The sequence below is a fragment of the Lampetra fluviatilis genome, chromosome 16, assembly GCF_964198595.1.
Source record: "Lampetra fluviatilis chromosome 16, kcLamFluv1.1, whole genome shotgun sequence".
Taxonomy (NCBI): Eukaryota; Metazoa; Chordata; class Hyperoartia; order Petromyzontiformes; family Petromyzontidae; genus Lampetra; species Lampetra fluviatilis.
Genome location: NC_136290.1, coordinates 11,536,346 through 11,548,753, shown reverse-complemented (window position 1 = coordinate 11,548,753; position 12,408 = coordinate 11,536,346). Strand labels below are relative to the sequence as shown.

Genomic DNA, 12,408 nt, shown 5'->3' with positions numbered 1-12,408 from the left:
CGCTCTCTCCAAGGCAGGCGGACTATGGTGTCGAGCACTCCCCGGCCACGCCGCGGTCCCTCGAGACGCCCGGCGGATCGCCAGCTCCGAGCACACGCGCCTGGCCATCCTCGACAGCATTGTCCCTGTGCCAGTTGTTTCATTATTTAGTCGCACACATTGAGCGAAACCAAATTTTATTTTTTTCATGCAGAATGAGGCACAGCTTCCTATTCATAACCGCATTAACCCGCTATTTAGATGTCACCGTTCCCAACAGGATTGATTGTTATAATTACGCATAATGGAGCGACCAATTTTAGGGCATCTTTTTTTTTGTTACCACGTTATGTATATACCATCTGCTTGGGGAGCTTTTTTTTTCTGCCTCCCATCTCCGATCTTCCCGACCTGCTGTTCCCATTCCTCGTTTTCTTTGTCTCTGACTCTCGCTGCCTGTGCTCTCTCTCTTCTGCGTGTGCGCGTGTGCGCGTGTGCGTGCGCTTGTCCGTGGGTGCTGCGCGATTTGCGGTTCGCGAAGACGCCCGGACACGCCCCTGCATGGGGAAGACGGCGCACGCGTTCGCGGCCGGATTTTTTGTTGTTGTTTCTGCTGCCGCTGCTGTTCCTGCACGGAGGAGGAGGACATCGTCTGAGCCACCGCTCTGAGCCGCCCTCTCTGGCAGTTGCCGCCTCCGCTTAGCCATGTATTCGAGGTGAGTCGCTCACAACCTCGTCGTCCGCATGAGCCTTTCATCTCTGCCTCCAGCAGTGGCAAAATAATAGGGGAAAAAACGACGATGCAGTTTCTCAGAAATTTTGCAGCTGATTCACGCGGTGCGGTTATTGTCGCCTCTAAACAAATCCTTGACCCTGGTTCTCGGCGCCACGATGGTGAGATGTTCACCAACTCGCCGTGGGTTCTATTCTGACCCTGAAGCCTGTATTTGAAGTTTGCGTGTTCTCCCCGCGGTCGCGTGGACTTTTCTCCGAGTCTTCCGTTTTTTTTCTCTCCACATTTTAAATGAACATCACACGTTTGGAGCATTTAGCGGCTAAACACTTCGTTGAGCTGTCATTTGTGGCCAGGTTGCTTCTGATAAAGAACTATATAGCTCAGTGGGCCTCACCTGGTAAAATAGAAATAGTTTAGTTAAATTTTGCTTATTTGAATGCTGTCGTACGCCACCTGTGATAACATGGTATGTGTATTTTGTTGTGGGAATGGAAGTTGAGCGGAGCGTAAATGATGGGAAAAGTTTGATATTGGGCCCCTCCTCAGAGGTGGTGCAGATTGTGACTCACGGTCGACGAATGTTAACAGTTCCACACTTTCCTCCTGAGTACATTTTTCCTTTTGAGCTCGCTTGACAGATGTGCTAAATACTGGACGCATTGTCCACGTGACCAACTGGAATAATCCAAAAGAAGAGCATAAATAACCGGTGTCTTAGACAAACACTCCCGTGTTCGGATTCACCTTCTTTGTTCTCCACGGTGTCAGGGGGAGAAAATCCCACTTTTTTGCCAGGGGGAGAAAATGTTTCGTGCAGTATCTTCCACGACAAATCTCGCTCTCGTCTTCTTGCAGCCACTTTATTAGCGTGGAGTGGCTTACGTGGATTGTCGAACGGAGGCACCTGATTTCGTACACAATTCCACGTTCACAGCAGCGTTCTTTATTGATCTTGAAAGGGGAAAAAAAATTCCACTGGAAAATGACACACCCTTTGGCTCGCGCCTAAAATATTCCAGCGTATGAAATGTAACAATGCTGCCGTTGGCTTCGTTACTTTAAAAGCCGCGTAGAAACCAAATTGCCTCAGAATGGAATCACAACCTAATGATATATTTTTTAATTGTTGTTTGGACAGCAAAAGCAAACTGATGTACAATTATTAAAAGTTTACTCTGGCTTAGGCTTCTGCGGGCATCCTAATTGGCATAGTGGTAATTGCATCATCATCATCATCATCACCGTGGGATTGAGAAAGGCGCAAATAGGCCAGTCAGCCTCGTCTAGATGTGGAGCAATATTTGCGTCAATAAGACACATTATCAGGGCAATATGTTTGTGCCGATTACACACCACCGTTGCGCTGTGAGCGTTAAGACACAGATCGAGGCGTATTTCTTGACCGAACTTTACACCACAGCGGAGCCGCACATCGCACTGGAGGTCACCTTAATAAAGAAGGCTGCAGAGGTTGGGCTCAGGATAAATACGAGCGAAACCAAGGTCGTTCATAACAAGGTCCGTTCACAATTCGAGATGTCTGTTGGAGGAACGCCATGGTAAAAAAAAACACGTGACACAACTGGCCCTTAACCGACATCCTTCAAAGGTCTGTCTGGCTACCACGACCACGTTGTTGTCCGACCAATCGGTGAGAGGTCCACTTTGTGTCGCTTTGACTTAACAAAAAAAAATAAAGCAAAGCTTTTACCGGCGGACAGGGTTAAAATAAGTTCAAACCCACATTTCATGCAGACCCCGACCATGAACGCTTGTGAGCTTAAGGAACCTCCTTTAATCTTGGGCGGGAGGCCCGGATTCAACAACGGTGAGCCAGCGTCGGCTCGGCTTGTTCCAGCCCTGGCATTACCACAAGGTCTGGCCGAGCCACCCAGCGGGAGATATACGCGGTGTGTTCCCCCCACCCCATCTCTTCCCCCCACCACCACCACCACCACCGCACTCTGGCAAAGCGTTTTGAAAATTGTGTCTCCTCCTCTTGTGCCAGGCTCCCCGCGCCCACGCCGCGGGCGGGCGGCGGGGTGGGAGGAGGGGTGCGGACCGAGGGAGGCCTCGCCAAGCTCAGCCGCCGCAGCCAGAGCTTCCACAGCTACGACATGGACCGGCGCTCGCCTCTTGCACGGCAGTCCCCCGGCAGCATCGGCAGACGTGAGTGTCCTCTCCCCCACCCCCCCCACCCTCTCTTCCTCTCTCTCTCTCCCTTTTCCCGTGCGCTCGCCGGAGCCCGCTCAAGTTGCCATTCTGCCCCGCGAGATCGGACGAGGCGACGGCGCTGCAGCAGCGAGTCGAACGATTTGGAGGGCTGTGCCCTTGCGTTACGCTCTTGGCAGGCGCGGCTACCCGGCGATTTCGCCCCCCCCCCTCCCGGCTGAGACCAGATGTTAGCGGCGGAGGGAGGGCGTCACCACGCGGGAGCGGCTGTACGTACGTCTGTATGCGCGTGCCTACGTGCGTGTGCGCGTGTGTGGAGATCGCTGGTGTATAGCGGTTGGAGCGACTCGCTACGAACCCAGACACCCGACTTTGATTTCAAGGTCTGGGCTTCCCCTAGGTCAACTTGGCCTCAAATGAGTACCTGGTGTGGTTTATAAAAAACATCATCACTCGGGAGACAAAGGCAGTTGGCTGGGCGTGGTGCTGGCCACCCACCTCCTCGTGTGCCGTGCCGTCCTTCAGAGGTGCTCGCTTAACAACAGCACTTGCCCCAAAAGTCTGCTAAGGCTACACGGGGGATCTTTGTTGTCTTTGTTGTGCCCCGAGAGCGCGCTCGTCCGTACGTACGGTACGCGAGCGGCTGCATGCGCTCACCCGAGCGGCGTGCGTCTGAGTCGCGATACCGCAGTGTAAATTTACAGTGGCTTTGTGAATAAATTTATGCCGTCGTCCCTGGGAGCGGGGAGCGGCGGCGGTTGACTGCACTCGTCGCTTGACGGGCTCGTGGTCTACGGCAGTCGGGAGGGTTGTCCCGTGCGACGCTGCTTGCGTGCTCGACGTTTTAAAAATATACGTTTGGTGGCGGGGAAGCACCTATTAACATAGCTTGATGGCAAAAAATATATATACTCTGATGTCTATAAAGCGTAAAGCACACACCGGCAGGATAATGGCCTTGCAGGGGCATATTCAAACACATATTTAATGAAGCCTAATCGTTCGTTAGGTTGTGAGTAAGAGGGGTGAGTTGGGAATGGCACCGTAAAACATCATTACGAAGGTGATCTAATGACGGAGTCACCGTGGCATTCAGGTCCGCGCGCTGAACTCGGAATTATAAGGTTCTGGGTTCGATTCCCAGTCGAGGCCTGGTACGCTCTTTTCAGTCGATTTGTGTTTGGGTATAGATGTTGAACTTCTTTCACACCGTATTGTAGCCAATCGTGCTAATCGGCGGTGCGGAACTGTCGGTGCCTGGAGGGGAGTGGTGGTGCGCTATTTTACACACTGCACTATCAACCAGGAAACCTGAGATTGAATCCGAGCCATGCTTGATGTCAATGGGCAGTGATGCCCTCCACTCCGCTCTTTTCTGGCTAGCCATGTTTAACTACGGTCAAACAACCCCCCCCCCCCCCCTGACAGGCAGCTGGAAGCCTTCATCCAAAAGCAGATTGATGAATGTCTCTAATTAAATTGTTAGCTCATTTTACAAACGTGTGGCTCCTCCTGACTCCCTGTCCCCGACTGGCCAGCGAACACAAGAGAAGTGACAGAGAGAGAGAGAGAGCCCCCTTAGAGCGGCAGCGCTCGGTCCGATGGCACGAACAGCACGTGCTGGGTTAAGGTTGCTCATGAATAATAGAGGACGACAATGCTGTACAGAGCAAATCGCTGCTCGCAATGCCAACAGCACTAAGTGTCTGGCTCACTCGGGCAGGTCACACGAGGTGCTTCAGACGCTCGGGAAACCCATAATTAACACGTTCTGCTCATCTGCATGTATGCTGCGGTATCTTAACGTTTTGAAATGTAACATATTTTTCTGAGCACACTGGGTTACCTGTGAAGGTGTTAATCATCGTTCTTCATCACCATCATCATCATTATCAGTCGTGGTCAATCTACTGCTGGATGAACGCCTCCCCATGTCTCGCGATCCAGAAATGTAATAATCCACACAGCACCTGGACACAAGCTGATTTCATTGATCCATCTCCTTGGGCCTGTGAAATGCATTCCATGCATTGGCTGCTACTCTTAATAGTTAAACAACAGCTAATTTATTTCTGATCTTTGTACGTTCCCTCGTGCATTTCTTCCCCTTTTTGTCTCTAAATCTGACTTCAGGCATGTTTAGTTCAACCTGCTATGACACGGTTCAGAAACAACAACGACAACAACAATGCAACATGAACTTTAAAGTGGGAAAAGAAGCTTGGAAGGATTATCACTTTTTGTGTGTTTGTTGTCTCTCTCCCACACCTCCGATAAGCATGGTTGTCAATGTACGGTGCAAAAAAAGTTAAACATACATACAATATGTTAAGCAATTATGTGTAAGGATGCTGCTATGGTGTTCATGGTCAAGCACACTGGACTGGGAATCTAGAGGCCACGGTTTGATCTCCCTGGCACGGCAGTTGAAACGATGGGATTTGTCTCTGCCTAGCGGTATGGGTGAGTTAGTCGACGGGCAGGTGGCGTGGTGGGCCAAATTGCGAGCACTCCGACCTCCTCCCAGAATTCTGGCCAGAGTGTGGAAGAGTCGTAGGTCAAAATATCCACTCGAGCGGAGCGTCCCTCTACTGGAGACTCTTCTACCAGCAGTGGCCTGGCGTGCGTGTGTGTGCACTATAAGCATTGTTTTGTCTTAGTCTGACAGTCACTGTTTGTGCGCCACCTCAAAAGTGTCTTCATTTCACATAACCTCACACACACTGCTATACAGTGTGTCTCTTCAGTGGAGAAGTCGGGAAAGTGCCTCAGCTTTGATGATGATGTTTTCCTGAAAAATATATTTGCTCTCTAAGCTGTTGTTAAACTTGTAATCACTGCATCGCATTAGAATTTACAATTTTATCTCTTGGCGTTTTAGTCTCTCGTGTCCCGTCGCTTCGCGTGTTACGTATGTGTTAATTCACGAACTAATTTCATGGCAGTTAAACTTGTTGTGTGGTGATGTTGCTCATAAGTCAAATATCTGAAGCATTCATCATGATCGCTCAAATCCGGCCCAGCTGAGAAATCACGTGGGAGTCAGCAGCTGTGCGTGTGACAGTTACAAGTTCAGTGGCTGTCTGCCGATGACCAAATCGCCCCGGACTGTGGAAAATCTCACCGCACCTCATAATCTAAGTGGCGTTCAGCCTGGTGAGTACTTGGATGGGGAGACTGCCTGGGAATTGCAGGTGTTGTCGGCATGGGACTGTGAGGTTGCAAGGAGATGGCAGCAGTACGTCATTGGATTCTTGACACCATCTGTGTGGAACTTTGAGAGAGTTATCACCTCGGATGAATGACTTACATCTGGGCGGTCCCGTTTCCACCTAGAAGCCAAACACCCATTAATGGAATTGGCAAAACCTCCTCTTGAAAAAAAGACTTGACACCCAGTGAGGATTTCCTTGATAAATAAAGGGACTTGTTATTATTATCGAGAGGCTTTGACATGAGATTATGTTCTAGGCAGGCTTTTCAAACAATTCGCCGCTCGTGTTCACAATCGCAAGAGCTTTGAAAGCAATCGAGAAGACTTTCATAAGGAACCGGGCGACAATTGGCTGGTCTGTAAGCAGGAGACGAGTAATGACACAAGGTTGCTTTTTTTTGTTTGAGATGGCAGGACTAAAGCTTTACACTCACGTCCTCGAAACCGTTCTCAACAATGCTTCCTGGATAATGATCACCTTGATGATGCTGCTGCTGCTGCTGCTGATGATTGGATGATTATAATGATTATTGGATAATGATGATTGTCTGATCCGACCTTGACTGGGATTTGAGCCACATATGGGAGGCCGACTGATGAACTTACTGACCTATATCCTACTCTTTGGTTCTTTCGGTAAAGTCACGTAGGTAGAAAAATAAAATTAAACTAAAATAATATAGCGCGACGTTTCGATCGCAACACAAACGGTCGTCCTCAGGCGGAAAAAAATAATAATCCAGCAGTGGAACTGCTGAACCTATTTTTATACCTCCGTGACTTTACCGAAAGAACCATAGGGTATGGATTCCTGCAGTCACGAAAGCTTCAAATCACGATTGACCTATTCATAATATTTATATTACAGTATAGTATGCATTAGAATGTACAGCCTTTTGTCAATACACTGCTGAATGAAGGCCTCCTCACACCGGGTTTTCACGGGGTTGTTTGACCATACTTCACCACGCTAATTAGTGTGGGTCGGCGAAAATATTGGATCCAGGTGCCCGGTCTGGGTATCACTCGGCTCTGCTCCTTCGCCTCGGCCGGGAATTAAACTCTGGTCGAAAGGCCTGTCGCGCAAGCGCCGCTACGAACCACCGGTGCCACCGCCGCACCCGTGGGAATATAAAGTGAAACGCAAAAGTAAATAAAGCGGCTCGAATTTCGAAGAAAAACAACGCGACCCATTGTGCGTGGCGCACTCGAGCGGCTCGGCTATTTTTACCCAAAGAGACCAGTGCAGGAGTTCGCGATCGCATGCCCCTTGGCCGGCGACGGGTGTTGATGTTCGCGCCCGCACGCGATCTGTCGCGCCTCGGAGCGAGGATGATAACGACGCGGCTTATATTTAGCACGCACATTTGGATTGCTCCCCCCCCCCCCACCACCCCCCCACTGAACAGATGCGGCAGCATCGAAAGATTATTTCAGAAGGAGGCTCGCTGCCCCGTGGTGACGGAATTGGCTCGCTGATTTGCGCGCACGTGCTACCGACACCAGTTGCGAGATTTAAAAATAGTGCGAGAGTAAAACTACCGATTTAAAGCTTTCGTGACTGCAGGGATTCATCTTCTTGGTTCTTTCGGTACAGTCACGTATAATGGAAATAATAAAATAATAAAAATGAAACATAATAAAATAATATTATAATATAATATTTTATTATATTTTATTATGTTTTATTTTTATAATTTTATTATTTCCATTCTACGTGACTTTACCGAAAGAACCAAGAAAAAAAAGTAAAACTACCACCACTACTATTGAATTTTCGAGGCTTTGGGCCAAAGTTGTCTCCAGCACTGGGCAGTTTCTCGTCTTTGTTGCTTCTGTGCTGGGAATGGGTCCATTCGCATGAAAAATTTAGTTAATTCGAATAATTCCTTTTATTTTCCTCCAGACGCTGTCTTGAGCGTTGCACGGCATTGGGCACTTCGGCCAATTCCATCGATGATCAGTTGTTGGCTGTGTGTCGGAGGACACTGGAGTTTCCCGCAGGAGAAGAGAAGAATAAAAAAAAACGCACAGGAGGAGTTAGCGCACTCTCAAAAGTTCCACGCAAATCGATTAAAGATTCCACTCCTCTACTGCCATCTCCTGGGCACCTTGCAGCCCAAGCCTATAACACCTAGCATTCCCAGACAGATGATTGGGCTGAGTGTCCTTGGGCTGGATTTTAATAATAATAATAAAAATACTAACGTGTTCATTTGTTCACCGACATATATGACTGTGACTCCGAGGCGCGGAGTCGGTTTTGGTGTCGCTCAAAAGGCAGACGATAATAGTCGGGGCCTTGGAGTGGCAGCTCAAAGGTAGCCAGAGATAGAATTCTCTGAATGTGCAGTGGGATGGCGTTCCAGTCGGACAGTGCTGCCATGGAGAAAAGAGTCCCCGGGCATTAACCGTCCTAGTTGTAGGTATGTTGAACTTTTTTCGCGGAGGTGTGGAATGGAGGAACGACCAACATGGTTCTTGGATTATAGAGAGGAGGTCGCGAGTTGTGTTGCGGAGAGTTCAATCGTGAGCCGTAGTGCCGGGTGGCAGCAGAGCGGAGTGAGATATACTCTTAGGTTTTTTCGGTAAAGTCACGTAGGTAAAAAAATAAAATAAAAAAATAATGAAAGTCATAATAGAAATAGAATAATAAATTATTATAAAAGTAATAATAGAAATAAAATAATAAATTCTTATTTTATTTCTATTATTACTTTTATTAATTTTTAATCTTATTTTTTACCTACGTGACTTTACCGAAAAACCCTAGGAGTATGAATCCTTGCAGTCACGACAGCTTCAAATCTGGAGTGAGCTTTGGTAGGTTCCTGAAAGTAGAGGCGTGGTGGCACAGACGGTGTGTACTTGTAGCTGATCTTGATGGGCGATGTTGGGAAGCCCGTGGAGGGAGCAGAGGGAGTGATCTTGTAGCTGATCTTGATGGGCGATGGTGGGAAGCCCGTGGAGGGAGCAGAGGGAGTGATCTTGTAGCTGATCTTGATGGGCGATGGCAAGCAAGTGGAGAGAATGGATGGAGGCATCTTGTAGCTATCCCTGATGGTGATGGTGGGAAACCAGTGCAGGGAGTGGAGGCAGGTGAGGCAATCCAGTCCAAGGATGATAGGCGCCAAGGACGATGCCGGCGAGTTTCATTATCGAGATAACCTTTGCCGGTTTTGTGACAAACGCAAATGAGAGAGAAGCCAAGCACAACCCTCTGTATTGGTCCTTTAATAATAACAACTCATATTGGTTCCATTGATTATTTTTTAATTTCTCGTTCATCAATCCGCTTTAATCAACGGGCTGCATGCACAGGGCGGTTAATGCGCTGCCGTTCACACTCGCTGGAAACGGTTTTCTCTCAAGGATGTGGTTCAACTTGAAATTGCTGTCTCACATTGTAATTTACCATTTTATCTCGATTGCGTTTTTAGTCTCCGATGGCCCCGTCTACGTATGTGTTTATTAACTAATTTAACTCATGCCTTGCCGTTCACTTTCACCGAGCTATTGCACTGCAGTGTATTGTGCAGCCTTATGACCAAAATCACCTGAAATGCACCCGATCTCGTCAGATCGCGGACGCTAAGCAGGGCTGATTCTGGACAATACATAACAGATGTTGTACAATGTAGGGCTACGTTGTGTGCAGCAGAGAGCAGTGCAGTGAAATACGCTACATTGTTGCATTGCACTTCTATGCTCCCCACGTCCCCTGCATATAACCAACTTGCACTGACCAGCGCGGTGAATTAGGGTCAAATGACCCCCATGGTGGCACCTAGCACAGTGTGGGTGGGCAAGCCCTCATCCAGCAGTGGATTGGCAAAGGGGCTGTAGATGCGCCCGTGTTTGCAACGCTTGTCACGGAGCGTACGTGGCTGGGTGGCTCGGTGACTATTGAAGCGTGTGCTCTCCAATCGGAAAGGTTGCGAGTACCAATCCCTGGTTGCCGGTCGATTTTTTTGTGCCAAATCGCTCCGCTGAGTGTCAATGAAGCAAGAGCCACCTTGTGAGTTGTCCTTCGGAAAGACTCGGCCCTGCCAGCGGGGAATGTGGCCTTTCAAAGCACCTGCTCAGAGTGGAGATGAATGCACACTGCTACACACTTGCTCGAGGAAGTAACCGCTCGAGGGAGAAACCGCTCTGTCCAATAAATGTACATACGTTGAGTTTCATTCGCACCGTATGTAGCCGAGCGTGCTAATCGGAGGTGCGGAAGCTACACAAGCGTGACGGAGACACTCGGTGGGTGTAATGACACACGCCCGTAATCCGGCTTCATGGAGGGAGAGCGTTTGTGGATCGCGCACGTATTTGGATTTTTTCCCATCTGTACAGATCCGTGAGTGTAGTGGCTTCTTGTGTCCATCTGTACAGATCCGTGAGTGTGGTGGGTTTTTGTTTCCACCTGTACACATCCGTGAGTGTAGTGGCTTCTTGTGTCCATCTGTACAGATCCGTGAGTGTGGTGGGTTTTTGTTTCCACCTGTACACATCCGTGAGTGTAGTGGCTTCTTGTGTCCATCTGTACAGATCCGTGAGTGTGGTGGGTTTTTGTTTCCACCTGTACACATCCGTGAGTGTAGTGGCTTCTTGTGTCCATCTGTACAGATCCGTGAGTGTGGTGGGTTTTTGTTTCCACCTGTACACATCCGTGAGTGTAGTGGCTTCTTGTGTCCATCTGTACAGATCCGTGAGTGTGGTGGGTTTTTGTTTCCACCTGTACACATCCGTGAGTGTAGTGGCTTCTTGTGTCCATCTGTACAGATCCGTGAGTGTGGTGGGTTTTTGTTTCCACCTGTACACATCCGTGAGTGTAGTGGCTTCTTGTGTCCATCTGTACAGATCCGTGAGTGTGGTGGGTTTTTGTTTCCATCTGTACAGATCCGTGAGTGTAGTGGCTTCTTGTGTCCATCTGTACAGATCCGTGAGTGTGGTGGGTTTTTTTTTCCACCTGTACAGATCCGTGAGTGTAGTGGCTTCTTGTGTCCATCTGTACAGATCCGTGAGTGTGGTGGGTTTTTGTTTCCACCTGTACACATCCGTGAGTGTAGTGGCTTCTTGTGTCCATCTATACAGATCCGTGAGTGTAGTGGCTTCTTGTGTCCATCTGTACAGATCTGTGAGTGTAGTGGCTTCTTGTGTCCATCTGTACAGATCCGTGAGTGTAGTGGCTTCTTGTGTCCATCTGTACAGATCTGTGAGTGTGGTGGGGTTTTTTTCCCGAGCTGCTGTACTCTGGATTTATCCCACATGCTAAATATTCCTTTAAAAAAATAGTAAACAGAGCTCACAGGATAAGCAGACTTGAGCCGGGTTAAGTACTGGGAATAACAGGCGTTCTAGGCTTGGGCAGTGAGATGGCCAGGAAATGTTAGTGAAACAATGGATTATATCATCTTTCTCGATGGAGCTTTGGGTGTGTTAATTCCTCGTGTATGTGGGTTTTCTCCAGGTGCTCAGGTTTTCTCCCACAAGCCGAACACTCGTAAATGGAATTGGCAAAACATGATCCTAATGTTGGAGCATCTCGAAACAAAAAACAGGTCCTTTAAATCTCAGTGAAGCTGTCCAGGATAAATTAGTGACATTACATGATTTGTGGTATCGCGTTGTGCTGCTTTCACAATTCGCATAATTGCCAATCAGGCAATGAGCCACGGAGTTATTTTGGTCTGCGATTGTGGTGGCCAAGCCAAATCGTACCGTGAGCCAAGTTTAATGCTGCAGGTGAAACAGTACCAGGGGGGACAACAACAACAACAACAACAAAAAACAACTCCTTGCGTATGAGAAGCTGGGGCTGTTCAAGGCCACACGGATCACAGCACCGTTGTGATGGAGCTGTCCCTGGTGCTGAATGCTGCGCATTGGGTTATGCCGTTGATATCCATGGCATTGTATAAATCCATAGCATAACCATTCACTTTAATATGGACATATGAATCGAAGAGGCTGTCATTTACTTTCATGGATAGGTATATATGAATTGAAGCAACCCGAATTCACGTATGTGGTGAGCCTGTTAAAGCTGCAGGCTTAGTCACTCTCATTGAGTTAAATACGTTGTCCAAAGCATCTTCTGTTCACTTTCTTCGAGATATTTTAAAGGACTCACCACTCGCTTTCATTAGAGGTGTATGAGAGAAATCACAATTCACTGTCATATAAACATTATGAGTGCTACTTCCATAGAATTTCATGGAACGATTGAAACTCGTGATATTCACTTGTGTGCATATCTGTTAAAGTGAACTATAATTTCCTGTCATACACTTATATTTTAAACATTCTCCTG

General features: G+C 48.2%; 1 protein-coding gene across 4 annotated transcripts in view; it reads left to right on the top strand.

Moving 5' to 3' along the window:
- Nucleotides 1-12,408, top strand: part of LOC144936532 (neuron navigator 2-like) — a 127,559-nt gene that overhangs the window by 26,644 nt on the left and 88,507 nt on the right. For 2 of the 4 annotated variants that reach the window (XM_078863711.1, XM_078863710.1), the window contains exons 2-3: nt 521-695; nt 2,724-2,884. In XM_078863711.1, the coding sequence (XP_078719837.1) occupies nt 685-695; nt 2,724-2,884 (172 nt within the window). In that variant the 5' untranslated portion in view covers nt 521-684. Of the gene's footprint in view, nt 1-520; nt 696-2,723; nt 2,885-2,987; nt 3,161-12,408 lie in introns of those variants that run through there. The other 2 variants (XM_078863712.1, XM_078863713.1) reach the window with 2 other exon arrangements.